This window comes from Amblyraja radiata, chromosome 5 (assembly GCF_010909765.2).
Source record: "Amblyraja radiata isolate CabotCenter1 chromosome 5, sAmbRad1.1.pri, whole genome shotgun sequence".
NCBI classification, from domain to species: Eukaryota; Metazoa; Chordata; class Chondrichthyes; order Rajiformes; family Rajidae; genus Amblyraja; species Amblyraja radiata.
Window position 1 is genome coordinate 9950374 of NC_045960.1, and position 14429 is coordinate 9964802.

Here is a 14429-nt window from a genome sequence, read left to right on the forward strand (position 1 = left end):
GATAAGGATCATGTGTGGGCAGATGTGTATCGAAGCCTTGTGTTTGACACACACATTGTCGGCTCAGGTTTTATTGTCATATGCCTTGAAATGGAACAATGAACAATGAAATGCTTTGTATTTCTTTGTATGCTTTGTACAATGAAATGCTTACATGTAATAATGTCCCAGGACTTCCAATAAAACTCCAGAGGTGTAATAATTGCCTTTCACCATTCTGTACCAGGATCTCTGTCTGCACGGCTCACAACCTCTTCATCGTATCTAATCGGTTTAAGTGTCTATCACTACCCGAGTGGTCCAGTCCCCGTACTTTAATGTAGATGAGAATTTCATAAGGTCTTGCGATAGGAGCAGTATTTGGCCATTTTGCCCATCAAACCTATTCCGCCATTCAATCATGGTTAATCTATCTCGCCCTCCTAACCCCATTCTCCTGCTTTCTCTCCACAACCCCTGACGCTCGTATTAATCAAGAATCTCAGCCTTAAAAATATCCACCGACTTGGTCTCCACAGCCTTCTGTGGCAAAGAATTGCCCCCCCTCTGACTAAAGAAATTCCTCCTCATCGTCTTCCGAAAGGAACGTCCTTTAATTCTGAGGCTGTGGTATCTGGTCCTAGACTCTCCCACTGGTGGAAACATCCTCTCCACCTCCACTCTATTCAAGTTTCCGTGCGTGATCGAGCTACCTGCATGACATCTCTGCTTTCATTCCCACCCCAGGAGCGCATCGCAAAGGCCCACGGCAGCCAGTGTGGATTCTGCACCCCCGGGATGGTCATGTCCATGTACACCTTGCTACGGAACCACCTCAACCCCACGCTGGAGGACATCGAAGACACTCTCCAAGGTAAAGTCTGCTCCTTGTGGCTCACTTCCACCCTGGACATCCATCCTGTCCACGGATTGCTATCTGAATGGCGTCAGATTAGGAACAGGGGTCATGCAACGAGACCTGGGTGTCCTTGTACATCAGTCACTGAAAGTGTTTGTGTTCAGTTCAGATTGTGGTCAGTTCTGGGCACCTTGTTACAGGAAGGATATTGTCAAGCTTGAAAGGGTTCAGAGAAGATTTACGAGGATGTTGCCAGGTATAGAGGGTGTGAGCTATAGGGAGAGGAGGAGTAGGCTGGGTCTCTACTCCTTGGAGTGTAGGAGGTGAGGGGTGATCTTATAGTGGTGTATCTTAGAGAGGAGTAGATCAGGTAAATGCACAGAATCTCGTGCCCAGTGTAGGGGAATCGAGGACCCATCCAAAACATCGCCTGTCCATTCCCTCCACAGATGCTGCCTGAGCTGCTGAGTTCCTCCAGCACTTTGTTATTTTACTCAAGATTCCAGCACCTGCAGTTCCTTGCGTGTGTGTGCATGTCATGCATGTGTATGTGAGTTTGTGTGTGTGTGTCTGTGTGTATGTGTGTGCGCGTGCAAATGTGCATGTGCGTGTGTGCATGTATGTGTGTGTGTGTGTGTGTGTGTGTGTGTGTATGTGCGTGCGTGCGTGCGTGCATGCATGTATGTATGTATGTATGTATGTGTGTGTGCATGTGTGTGCATGTTTGTATGTGTTGGTGTGTGCGTTGGTGTGCATGTGTGTGTGTGTGTGTGTGTGTGTGCATGTGTGTGTATGAGTGTGTGTGTGTGCGTGTGTGTGTGTGCGTGTGTGTGCATGTGTGTGTGTGTGTGTGTGTGTGTGCGTGTGTGTGTGTGTGTGCGTGTGTGTGTGTGTGTGTGTGTGTGCGTGTGTGTGTGTGAGTGCGTGTGTGTGAGTGCGTGTGTGTGCATGTACATTCGTGTATGTGTGTTCATGTGCATTTGTGCGTTGCATGTGTGCATCTGTGTGTGTGTGTGCATGTGTGTGTGTCTGTCTCTCTCACATTTAAATCTCCTCTCAGACTACAGCTGGGTATTTTCCACAGAATGGAAGAATTGTGGAAACACTCAGCAGGTCAGGCAGCATCTGTGGGGAGAAGCAGATGCAACAATACAGCTCAGTGACCCGTGTGTACCATGTTGTGGGCCCCACGCCTGAAACTAAGTGTCCTTGGAGTGATGGATTCTCAGTGTCCGTCCCGCACTGTTCCCTCCTGCATTCCTGGGACAGAGCCTGTTCCCCACTCTCTCTTGTGTCTTGGCCTTGCAGGAAACCTGTGTCGCTGCACGGGCTACCGACCCATCGTGGAGGGATACCGCACCTTTGCCCAGGTAAGGAATACTGACGGCTGGAGCCAGGTAACTGGCCTGTAATCACACTCAGTCCACAGATCTCTCAGTCTGAAGAAGGGTCTCGATCTGAAACGATACCATTGCTTCTCTCTAGAGATGCCGCCTGTCCCGTTGAGTTACTCCAGCATCTTTTGTCCATCTATGAATGGTTTTACAGACTTATTTCCTCACCACTCCCTGGACCAAAGACCAAAGAGGACACAAACAATTTCCCAGATGTACTAGTGACCAGAGGATCTGGGGTGATGGAGAAACTGAAGGAAATCCACATTAGGCATGAAATTGGATTGGGTAGACTGATGGGGCTGAAGGCTGATAAATCCCCAGGGCCTGATGGTCTGCATCCCAGGGTACTTAATGAAGTGACTCTAGAAATCGTAGATTGATTGGTGATAATTTTCCAATGTTCTATAGATTCAGGATCAGTTCCTGTGGATTGGAGGTTAGCTAATGTTATCCCACTTTTTAAGAAATGCGGGATAGAGAAAACAGGGAATTATAGACCAGTTAGCCTGACATCGGTGGTGGGGAAGATGCTGGAGTCAATTATAAAAGATGAAATAGCGGCACATTTGGATAACAGTAACAGGATCGTTCCGAGTCAGCATGGATTTACGAAGGGGAAATCATGCTTGACTAATCTTCTGGAATTTTTTGAGGATGTAACTAGGAAAATGGACAAGGGAGAGCCAGTGGATGTAGTGTACCTAGACTTTCAGAAAGCATTTGATAAAGTTCCACATAGGAGATTAGTGGGCAAAATTATGGCACATGGTATTGGGGGTAGAGTGCTGACATGGATAGAAAATTGGTTGGGAGACAGGAAACAAAGAGTAGGGATTAACGGGTCCCTTTCAGAATGGCAGGCAGTGACTAGTGGGGTACCGCAAGGCTCGGTGCTGGGACCGCAGCTATTTACAATATACATCAATGATTTAGATGAAGGGATTCAAAGTAACATTAGCAAATTTGCAGATGACACAAAGCTGGGTGGCAGAGTGAACTGTGAGGAGGATGCTATGAGAATGCAGGGTGACTTGGACATGTTGGGAGAGTGGGCAGATGCATGGCTGATGCAATTTAATGTGGATAAATGTGAGGTTATCCACTTTGGTATCAAAAACAGGAAGGCAGATTACTATCTAAATGGTGTCAAGTTGGGAAATGGGGAAGTACAACTGGAACTGGGAGTCCTTGTTCATCAGTCAATGAAAGTAAGCATGCAGTTACAGCAGGCAGTGAAGAAAGCGAATGGCATGTTGGCCTTTATAACAGGAGTCGAATATAGGAGCAAAGTGAGACCACACCTGGAGTATTGTGTGCAGTTTTGGTCCTCTAATTTGAGGAAGGACATTCTTGCTATTGAGGGAGTGCAGCTTAGGTTTACAAGGTTAATTCCCGGGATGGCGGGACTGTCATATGCTGAAAGAATGGAGCGGCTGGGCTTGTATACTGTGGAGTTTAGAAGGATGAGAGGGAATCTTATTGAAACATATAAGTATATTAAGTATTTGGACACGCTAGAGGCAGGAAACATGTTACCGATGTTGGGGGAGTCCAGACCAGGGGCCGCAGTTTAAGAATAAGGGGTAATCCATTTAGAACGGAGATGAGGAAACACTTTTTCTCACAGAGAGTTGTGAGTCTGTGGAATTCTCTGCGTCAGAGGGCGGTGGAGGCCAGTTCTCTGGATACTTTCAAGAGAGGGCTCTTAAAGATCGCGGAGTCCGGGGATATGGGGAGAAGGCAGGAACGGGGTACTGATTGGAGATGAACAGCTATGATCACATTGAATGGCGGTGCTAGCTCGAAGGGCCGAATGGCCTACTCCTGCACCTATTGTCTATTGTCTATTGGCAGTTTCCCGTCATGGAGGGCATGGGGTGGGGGGGCAGGGGTGACATTTATTGCCCGCTGGTGTTGGTGGCCCCCCTCCCCACGATACTTCTGGTGATAGAAGGCCAGTGGTGATAGAGGGCCAGTGACACATTTATTCATCAGGGTGGCAGAGGTGTTAGGTGGCATCAGTGCGGGCGAGGAAACAAACTCAGGATTGGTGGCACGGTGGTGCAGTGGGTAGAGTCGCTGTGTCACAGCGCCAGAGGCCCGGGATCGATCCTGACCTCCAGTGCTGTCTGTGTGTGTGGAGTTTGTACGTTCTCTCTGTGACCGCGTGGCTTTCCTCCGGGTGCTCCGGTTTCCACCCACATCCCAAAGCCGTGCGGGTTTGTAGATTAATTGCTCCTAGTGTGTGGGGAGTGGATGAGAAACTGGGATAACATAGAACCAGTATGAACATTTGGACTCAGTGGGCCAAAGGGCCTGTTTCCGTGCTGTATCTTTCAATCAATCAAAAAGTACATAGAAGATAGAGTGAAGTTCATAAGAGTGCTCCAGGAAAGTAATTGTTGGGACCAGCACTGTCTGTAGAAAGGTCTCGACCTGAAACGTCACCCATTCCTTCTCTCCAGAGATGCTGCCTGTCCCGCTGAGTTACTCCAGCATTTTGTGTCTATCTTTGGTGTAAACTCTCATCTGCAGTTTGTGATAGTCCCAACACTGTTGAAGGTGTTTTATTTATTAAATACATTTCATAAAGTCACCAGCGAGCACCATCCTTGCCACAAGACCACTTCCAACACCGCTACAACCTCTGCTGCGTCTCTTGGGTTCTGCTATGAGTTCTTACACCCATGCTATCTCCACTACGCACCGGTCCTGACGCACAGGCCATTAACACATTGTTCCCTCACCTTTGTGTTCCGTTACGCATCAAACTCCAAAGATGCCAACTAATTACGGTCAGTGAACATACTCATTGTTCAGCTCACAGATTGAGCAACCACTATTGAGCACATACCTTCATTATCCATGTATCATGTAGGTCCAGGTTGCGATCGAGTCTCAGAACTATTAACATACAAATGAGCCTGTCCCACCTAGGCATTTTTTTTTTGGGCGACTGTTGCAAAATTTTCAACATGTTGAAAGATTTTCGACGACAGTGGTGACAATTATTGCTGTCGTAGGTTGTCGCCAGGTGTCGTAGGTGAATTCCATTCAAACTAGTCCCTGGCAGTCGCCTAAAGAGTCACCTAAGTGGGACAGGCCCATAATTATCCTAAAAAACCTTTGGTACCTGGTTAAGTAAGAAGTCTAGACCCTTGTGTAATGTAAAAGTGAAGTATAGATTCTGTAATTAACATATCAGTCTACCTCACCCTTGTGCTTTCTCAGTAATTATCTTTTCGCAGTATAAATGCTCTATTGTACTGACTTAATTTAGAGTTGTGATCACAGCCTTTGACTGTGACACTCTCTCCTTGTGCAAGTAAAATAAACTCACTGCTGACGGTTAATCAAGTCGTCCACGAGTCTTAGTGAAGAGTTTGACTTCGACAAGTTCCTTCCTGAACACAGAGCAAAGTTCATAGGCTGCTTTATAAAACTGAATGTTGGGACCAGCGATGCTAAAGACATGTTGGATTTTCCCGTGTAGACATCGAGCTGCTGTGGAGGAGCTGGTGTTGACGGGAGATGCTGCAAGGAGCTGTCGGGAGAGGTGAGGAACTGTTGCAGCAAGTCCTGCATCACCATCACCACATCTGCATGGGCGCATTGACAGTCCTGCACACACCCGCATGCTGTGCATGGCTCCTTCCATGCATGGCACCTGTACACCTTTGCAAGGGTGAGAGTTAGGGGGAGGGGGAGGGAGAGAGGGAAGGAGGGAGAGGGAAGTGGAGAGAGGGAGGGAGACGGAGAGGGAGAGAGGGAGGGAGAGAGGGAGGGATAGACAGTGGGACAGAGAGAGGAGGGAGGGGGAGAGCGGGAGAGGAGGTGAGAGGAGAGGAGAGACAGAGGGGGTAGAGAGGAGATAGAATGGGGAGAGAAAGACAGACAGAAAGGAGGGGAGAGTGTGTGTGTGTGTGAGTGTTGAGTGTGTGTCGTTGTGTGTGAGTGTGAGAGTGAGGAGTTTGTGTGTGTGTGTGGGTGTCGTGGGTGAATGTCGATGTGAGTTGTGTGTGTGAATGGTCATCTGTGCGTGCTGTGTGCTGTGTGTAAGCGTGTGGGTGTGCATTGGTGTGTGTGTGTGTGTGTGTGTGTGTGTGTGTGTGTGTGTGTGTGTGTGTGTGTGTGTGTGTGTCGGTGTGAGTGTCTGTGGTCTCCTGTCTCTGCGCGTGTGTGTGTGCGCTTGTGTGTGTGTGTGAGAGTGTGTGTGTGTGTGTGTGAGAGAGTGTGTGTGTGTGTGTGTGTGTGAGTGTGTGTGTGAGAGTGTGTGTGTGAGAGTGTGTGTGTGTGAATGTATATGTGAGTGTGTGTAAGAGAGTGTGTGTGTGTGTTTGTGCGTGTGTATATACATGAGGGTTTACCATTGTCTCGAGTACTGAAGTACAGTGAAAAGCTTTCACTTTGGCTATCTAATTAAATCAGGTAATATTATCAATCAAGGCCAAGGAAAGAAACAGTGAATATTTTTGTTGGGAGACACAAGAGAATAGGAGCAGATGAAGGTCCCTGACTCCTCAAGCCGGGCCTGCCTTTCAATATCATCTTGTCTGACCATTGATGGCCTCCATTCCTCTCCTGTACCAGTTCCTCAACACCTCAATTCCACACTTGTTCAATTATTCATCAACTTCCACCTTCAATGGACCTTTTGTGCTGAAACTATCTTCACTGCCACTGCCTGCATGGCTGAATGTTCAACATTTTCTGCAGAAGGGTCTTGACCCAAAATATCTTCTGTCCATTCCCTCCACAGATGCTGCCTGACCCGCTGAGTTCCTCCAGCACTTTGTGTTTTTCTCCAGATTCCAGCATCTGCAGGCTCTTGTGTTTCATAGAACCTAGAACAGGACAGCCCAAGAACAGGCCCTTCGGCCCACAGTGTCCATGCCGACCATGATACCAAGACCATCTTGTAACTGCCTGCACATAATCCATATCCCTCCATTCCTGCATGTCTAAGAGCCTCTTACACCCCACTATCGTATCTGCCTCCACCACCACCTCTGGCAGCACGTTCCAGCCACACACCACCTTCTGTGTGAAAACACTGCCTTGGACACTAGCTTGAACTTGACCCCCCTCAGCCTAAAGCTGTGCCATGTAGAATTTGATTTCTCCATCATGGGGAACGGCTCTGACCGTCTTTAGACATTTGCTGCTTTGTTTAACACACTTTCTCTCCCTCTCTCAGAAATCACCCAAACTCTTCGAATCGTCCGAGTTCCTGCCTCTGGATCCCACTCAGGAGCCCATCTTCCCTCCGCAACTGGTAGGCGCAGGTTCATAAGATCATCAAATTCATAAGTGATAGGAATAGAATTAGGCCATTCGGCCCATCAAGTCTCCTCCGCCATTCAATCATGGCTCATCTATCTCATCTTCCGAATCCCATTCTCCTGCCTTCTCCCCATAACCGCTGACACCCGCACTAATCTGTTTAGTTTAGTTTAGTTTATGTGAGAGCAAAGACCCCACAGGCTCTTCGGCCCACTGAGACCACACCAGCCGTACATCACCCTTCTACACTAGTTCTATGTTATCCCATGTTCATACCCATTCCTTACACAAAGGGGTAATTTTACAGAAGCCAATTAACCTACAAACCTGCACGTCTTTGGGATGTGCGAGAAAACCGGAGCACCCTGAGAAAACACATGTGGTTACAGAGAGAAGGTTTGAACACATGAAGGTGCTGGCTCGAAGGGCCGAATGGCCTACTCCTGCACCTATTGTCTATTGTCTATAACACCACGCTGGGCCAGCACCCGAGGTCAGGGTCAAACCCGGGTCCCTGGCGCTGTGAGGCAGCAGCACTACCAGCTGAGCCACCGTGCTGCCCAACAAGTCAATCTTCTCACTCACTCACACGGGGAAGGATATTTGGCCAACGCTCCTCAGGTCAGGTGCCCTGTCTTGCATTGGACATTGCGTCCTTTTCTGGGTGACCCCCCCTTTGGGAAGCATTGGGCAGATGGAACAGACAACATGTGAGAATGAATCGATCTCCACATCATGTCATCAGGCAAGAGATACCGTAGCATCAAAGCCCGGACAACTAGACTGCTAAACAGCTTCCTGCCACAGGCTGTGAGGCTGCTAAACAGTCACTCCACCTGATTCTGCTGCTTTTTGCACTGACAATTTAATAACTCTGGCACTGGCCACTTAAATCAGCTGCCCTGGACAATTTATGACTGTTTTTACTTGTATTTTAATGTTGCTATTTTCACCTGCACTTTTTAACTATTCATACTGTTTTATCAGGGACTGGATTGTTTTTATTGTTTTTATTTATGTGTGAAATGTTTAAGTTTCATGTGCGATGCTCCGGTATTCCCAGGGAAACATATTCTCATTTTGCACTGTACAACTGTTGCTTTGCAAGATGACAATAAAGGTTGATGATGATAATGATGATGATGTCCTGGTCTTTAAGCTCATCCACCACTCTGCTGCCTGTCCTAGTGCACACCAAGTCCTGGGTCCCTATCACCCTTGTCTCTATTGAGCTACCTTGGCTCCCAACCAACTCCTAGCTCAGGCAGCACGGTGATGCAGCGGTAGAGTTGCTGCCTCACAGCGCCAGAGACCTGGGTTCAATCCTGACTATAGGTGCTGTCTATGTGGTGTTTGTACGTTCCCCCTGTGACCATGTGGGTTTTCTCCGGGTGCTCCGGTTTCCTCCCAAGAAGTGCTAGCTTGTAGGTTAATTGCCTTCTGTAAATTGGCCCTAGAGTGTAGGAAAGAATTAATGATTGTTGGTCGGCTTGGACTCGGTGGGCCAAAGGACCTGTTTCCACAATGTATCTGTAAACTAAACTAAACCTCATTGTTATTACAGCTTGTTTCAAACTCCATGAGAGGTTAGCCTTTGTAGAAAGCGAACAAACTCAGACGTGCTGTCTCCGCATCTCACCCTTGTGTTTCTCAGGCACTTTGTGAATCTCCTCGGAGTACGTTGGTCTTCAGAGGGGAGAGGGTCACCTGGATTCAGCCCACAACCCTGGAGGAGCTGCTGGCCCTGAAGACCAAACACCCTGAGGCCAGGCTGGTTGTTGGCAACACGGAAGTGGGTAAGATGCAGGCAGTGTGGACCTTACCCCTTGGAGGAGAGAATTTTGTAACTATACCGGTACTCTATATCTGACTTTACTCTGATAGGCCCAGACACAAAATAAAACAGCTTGTAGATCAGTGGTGAGTCTATCGAACAAGTCGGTTTACTAAAAGACCTTAGTGATGCACATTGGGAAACAGTGTGAGCAAGCCCAAACTGCTTCAACAAGATAACATAACTGTGCATTGTTTATACCCTCATGACACAATAGTTAATTGTGAAATAAACCATTAATCAATGTCTCTCTAACCTTCCACCTTTGTCTTTCCCAAGAGTTAACTTTAAGCTTGCGTTTCTTGTTGTTTTGAAAATCTTATCTTCCTTATAATTCTCAAAATTCCCAACAATACCCCTCTTCTTTGACTGTGTCGGCTGGTTTTCCAAGGCAGCGTCTAGTGTAGATGGAGTCGATGGTGGGGAGTCTGGTCTGGGTGATGGACTTGGCTACATCTACAACTTTCTGTAGTTTCTTGTGGTGTTGGGTAGAGCTGTTCCCAAACCAAGCCGTGATGCAGCCCGACAGTGTGCTTACTGCAGTGCAGCTGTAGACGTTTGTAGGCGTCGTTAGAGTTGAGGACTGGTGGGCCCAGTAATTCCCTCCCTGAAGGGCAGGAGTCAATTGATTAGAATTCTATATTAACAACAGTGGCGCAGCGGTAGAGTTGCTGCCTCACAGCGCCAGAGACTCGGGTTCGATCCTGACTACGGGTGCTGTCTGTACAGAGTTTGTACGTTCTCACCATGACCTCTGTGGGTTTTCTCCGGGATCTCCGGTTTCCTCCCCCACTCCAAAGACGTACAGGTTTGGAGGCTAATAGGCGTCGGTAATATTGTAACTTCTCCCTTGGGACGACAGATGGCACAATGGGCTAAGTGTTCGGCTGGCGACCGGAAGGTAGCCGGTTCGAATCCCGCTTGGAGTGCATACTGTCGTTGTGTCCTTGGGCAAGACACTTCACCCACCTTTGCCTGTGTGTGAATGTGTGTGAGTGATTGGTGGTGGTCGGAGGGGCCGTAGGCGCAGATTGGCAGCCACGCTTCCGTCAGTCTGCCCCAGGGCAACTGTGGCTACAGAAGTAGCTTACCACCACCGAGTGTGACTGAGGAGTGAATGAATAATGCGATGTAAAGCGCCTTGAGTATTAGAAAGGCGCTATATAAATCCCATCCATTATTAGTATTATTAGTGTGTGTAGGATAGTGTTAACGTGCGGGGATCACTGGTCGACACGGACTCGGTGGGCTGAAGGGCCTTTATCCGCGCTGTATCTCTAAACTAAACTGAAGCTAAAGGGGATGGGGAATGGGTGGCGAGAGTAGCATTGGCAGTACAGGAACGGCACACTCTGACCATCTCTCTCTCTGCCGTCTCCACAGGCATCGAGATGAAGCTGAAGAACATGTTGTATCCGGTGATTCTGGCCCCGGCTCACATCCCAGAACTGAACTTCACCCGGCTCACGGATACAGGTGGGTGAGGCCCAGGTCTTAGCCCTCTATCACCTGCTGTACACCATCGGTGACGTATTGGTGGGGAGGGTAGATTCCACACTGACCACGGTGAAATTATCCCCGGCACTTGTTCCTCATCTACAATGGGACATGGGCCTTGCTGGTAAGGGAGACCAAACCTTTGTCACTTACTCCACCCATCTGCTAATCAACTTCCCCTCCCCCTCCCCACTCCTCTGTATCCACCTATCACTTGCTCATTAACCCCCCACCTCTTCTGTATCCACCTATCACTTGCCCATTAACCCCCCACACACCTCTCCTGTATCCACCTATCACTTGCCCATTAACCCCCCACCTCTTCTGTATCCACCTATCACTTGCCCATTAACCCCCCACCTCTTCTGTATCCACCTATCACTTGCCCATTAACCCCCCACCTCTCCTGTATCCACCTATCACTAACCAATCAACTCCCCCCCCCACCTCACTTCTCTCCACCTATCACTTGCCAGACTTTTCCGCATCCTCACCTCTTTGTGGGGGCAAATGGAATGAGAACCGCTGGGCAAAAGGGTCAGCATGGAGGTGTTGGGCCGAAAGGCCTGTGTCTGTGCTGAGTTTAGGATGGAATGCCGGGGCTTATCTCTGCGTTCACCCCTCTGGCGTTTTCCCAGGGATCGTGTTCGGGGCAGCGTGCAGCCTGAGCCACGTGGGGGACGTGTTGAAGGAAGCGGCGCGCGGACTCCCCGGTTACAGGACGGAGATCTTCAGGGCCGTGTTGGAGCAGCTGCGCTGGTTTGCCGGGCCACAGATCCGCAATGTGGCGGTGAGGAGATGGGGAGGGGGCAGGGGCTCCGGTGGGAATGGAGGCAGCAAGTGGGGACGGGGAGATGAACGGATCATTCGACACGGAAACGGGCTCTTCGGTCCAAAACCCGTCCATGTCAGCCAAGATGCCCCATCTTCACAGGTCCCATTTGCCCAGGTTTGACCCATATCCCTCTAAACCTGTCCTATCCATGTACCTGTCCAAATGTCTTTTAAATGTTGTTATAACGCCTCCTCTGGCAGCTCGTTCCATACACACACCACACTCGGAGTGAAACAGTTGTTCCTCAGGATCCTGTTCAATCTTTCCCCTCTCACCTTAAACTATATGCTCTGGTTCTTGATTCCCCTAGACTGGATAAAAAACGCTGTGCTTTCATCCTATCTATTCACTCTCTTATGATTTTGTACACCTCTATCAGATCACCCCTCATCCTCCTGAATTCCAAGGAATAAAGTTCTAACCTGTCCAGCCTCTCCCTATAGCTCAAGTCCTCGAGTCCTAGCACCATCCTCGTAAATCTTCTCTACACCCTTTCCAGCTTGACAACATCTTTCCAATACATGGTGCCCAGAACTGAATGCAATATTCTAAATGCGGCCTCACCAACGTCTTATACAACTGCAACATGACCTCCCAACTTCTATACTCAATACTCTGACTGAGTCCTGACAACAGGCAGCACAGAGGCGCAGCGGTAGAGTTGCTGCCTAACAGGGCTTACAGCGCTTACAGCCAAAGTGACCAGTGTTCGATCCTGACTACGAGTGCTGTCTGTACGGAGTTTGTACGTTCTCCCCGTGACCTGCGTGAATGTTCTGGGAGAACTTTGGTTTCCTCCCACAGTTTAAAGACGTACAGGTTTGGAGGTTAATTGGCTTGGTATAAATGTAAAAATTGTCCCGAGTGTAGAACAGTGTTAATGTGTGGGGATCGCTGGTCGGTGTGGAATCAGTGGGCCGAAGGGCCTGTTTCCGCACTGTATCTCTAAACTAAACTAAACTAATGATGGTAAATCTTGTCTGGGCTCTTCCAAGCTCACTGACGTCCATCCTGTAGCCCTGAGCACGTGGCAGTAACAAAACTCATGGTCTGCATGAACCTTTCTAGGCCGTTGGAGGGAACATCATGACGGCTAGCCCAATCTCGGACCTCAACCCTCTGTTTGTGGCCTCAGGATGTCTCCTCACCCTGGCCTCCTCAGGTAGGTTGTACCCAGTCTGCTTCCCGAGTCTCCAGTGCCGATTCTCCCCCCTCACCCCCCACCTTGGGTAACCCTCTCTGGCCGCTGTTCACAGGGACGACCAGGGTGATGAAGATGGACGGAGCTTTCTTTACCGGCTACAGGAAGACGGCCGTATCGCCACAGGAGGTGCTGCTGACTGTGGAGATCCCCTTCACTAGGAAGGTGAGGAGTGGCCTCTCTCGGCACAGAGTAACGTGTACAATCTCACTGAGTTACAGGCCATTCAACTGCCCACATCAGTGCCCTGGTATAGGGGCGGCACAGTGGCGCAGCAGGTAGTATAGCTTAGTTTAATTTAGCTCAGCTAAATTTAGTTTAGTTCATCGTAGCTTGGTTTAGTTTATTGTCACATGTACCGAGATACAGTGAAAAGCTTTTTGTTGCATGCTAACCAGTCAGCAATCAAGCCGTCCACAATGTACACCTCCTGTAAGATAGACACAAAATGCTGGAGTAACTCAGCGGGACAGGCAGCATCTCTGGTGTAGAAGGCATGGGTGACGTTTTGGGTCAGGACCCTTCTTCAGACTGTACATCTGCTGTTGGAGTAGAGGTTTAAAACAGCGGTGAGATTGTAATGCTTGATTGCAGATCTACTTCTGGGACCAGCACGCACAGAGTCACCTAGTTTGGCCGCCATCTTGAAGGAGGGCTGCTCACAGCGCCGGAGACCCGGGTTCAATCCTGACCTCAGATGCTGTCTGTGTGGAGCTTGTACGTTCTCCCTGTGACCGCGTGGGTTTCCTCCGGGTGCTCCGGCTTCCTTCCGCATCCCAAAGCCGAAGATGTCTGAGGAAGGGTTTGATCCAAAATATCACCAGTCCTTGTCCTCCAAAGTTGCTGCCTGACCCGCTGAGTTCCTCCAGCACTTTGTATGTTTTTTTGTACACCAGCTCCTGCAGTTCCTTGTGTCTCCCAAAGACTTCCACGTTAGCCTCTGTAAACTCCCCAGTTGTGTGGACAAGGAGTTGAATCTGGCGGAGGTTGGTGGGATAGAGAGTAAAAGGGGAAGAGTGGGGTTGGATGCTGGATGTTGGCAGGGATTGAATGGGCCGAGTGGCCTGTGTCCACGCGGACTGACTGTGGTGTGAACATTCCTGGCAATAATGACCCCCTCCCTTTTTCCCTAGCCGTCCACAACCCATTCCCACACGCACACACACCCCTGGTCCCAATACCCCACCCCTGCTCTATCTGGGAACTTTGTCCTTGGAGTGGGGGAGTTGAGATTGCACTGAGCTCATTCCTCATCCCCTCTGTAACAGATCTACAGATGATACTCGGTCAAGACCAGAGACAATCTCTATTAGGTTTAGATCTGAAGAAAGCTCCTGACCCTAAACATCACTTATCCATGGTCTCCAGATATACTGCCTGACCAGTTGAGTTACTCCAGCACTTTGTGTCTATCTTTGGTAGAAACCAACATTTGTAGTTCCTTGTTGTTATATTAGGTTTAGGCTTCTTCAGACAGATTGTAATAGGGGGAGGAAAGCTGGAAAAGAGGTGGTCTTTTATAATCAGTTTGATCAAGGGTCCCG

General features: G+C 49.0%; 1 protein-coding gene across 1 annotated transcript in view; it reads left to right on the forward strand.

Moving 5' to 3' along the window:
* Positions 1 to 14429, forward strand: part of LOC116972970 (xanthine dehydrogenase/oxidase-like) — an 84094-nt gene that overhangs the window by 17048 nt on the left and 52617 nt on the right. The window contains exons 7-15 of the mRNA XM_033020574.1: positions 727 to 853; positions 2147 to 2208; positions 5729 to 5791; positions 7433 to 7510; positions 9173 to 9314; positions 10736 to 10828; positions 11488 to 11639; positions 12753 to 12846; positions 12941 to 13050. Of these exons, the coding sequence (XP_032876465.1) occupies positions 727 to 853; positions 2147 to 2208; positions 5729 to 5791; positions 7433 to 7510; positions 9173 to 9314; positions 10736 to 10828; positions 11488 to 11639; positions 12753 to 12846; positions 12941 to 13050 (921 nt within the window). The remainder of the gene's footprint in view (positions 1 to 726; positions 854 to 2146; positions 2209 to 5728; positions 5792 to 7432; positions 7511 to 9172; positions 9315 to 10735; positions 10829 to 11487; positions 11640 to 12752; positions 12847 to 12940; positions 13051 to 14429) is intronic.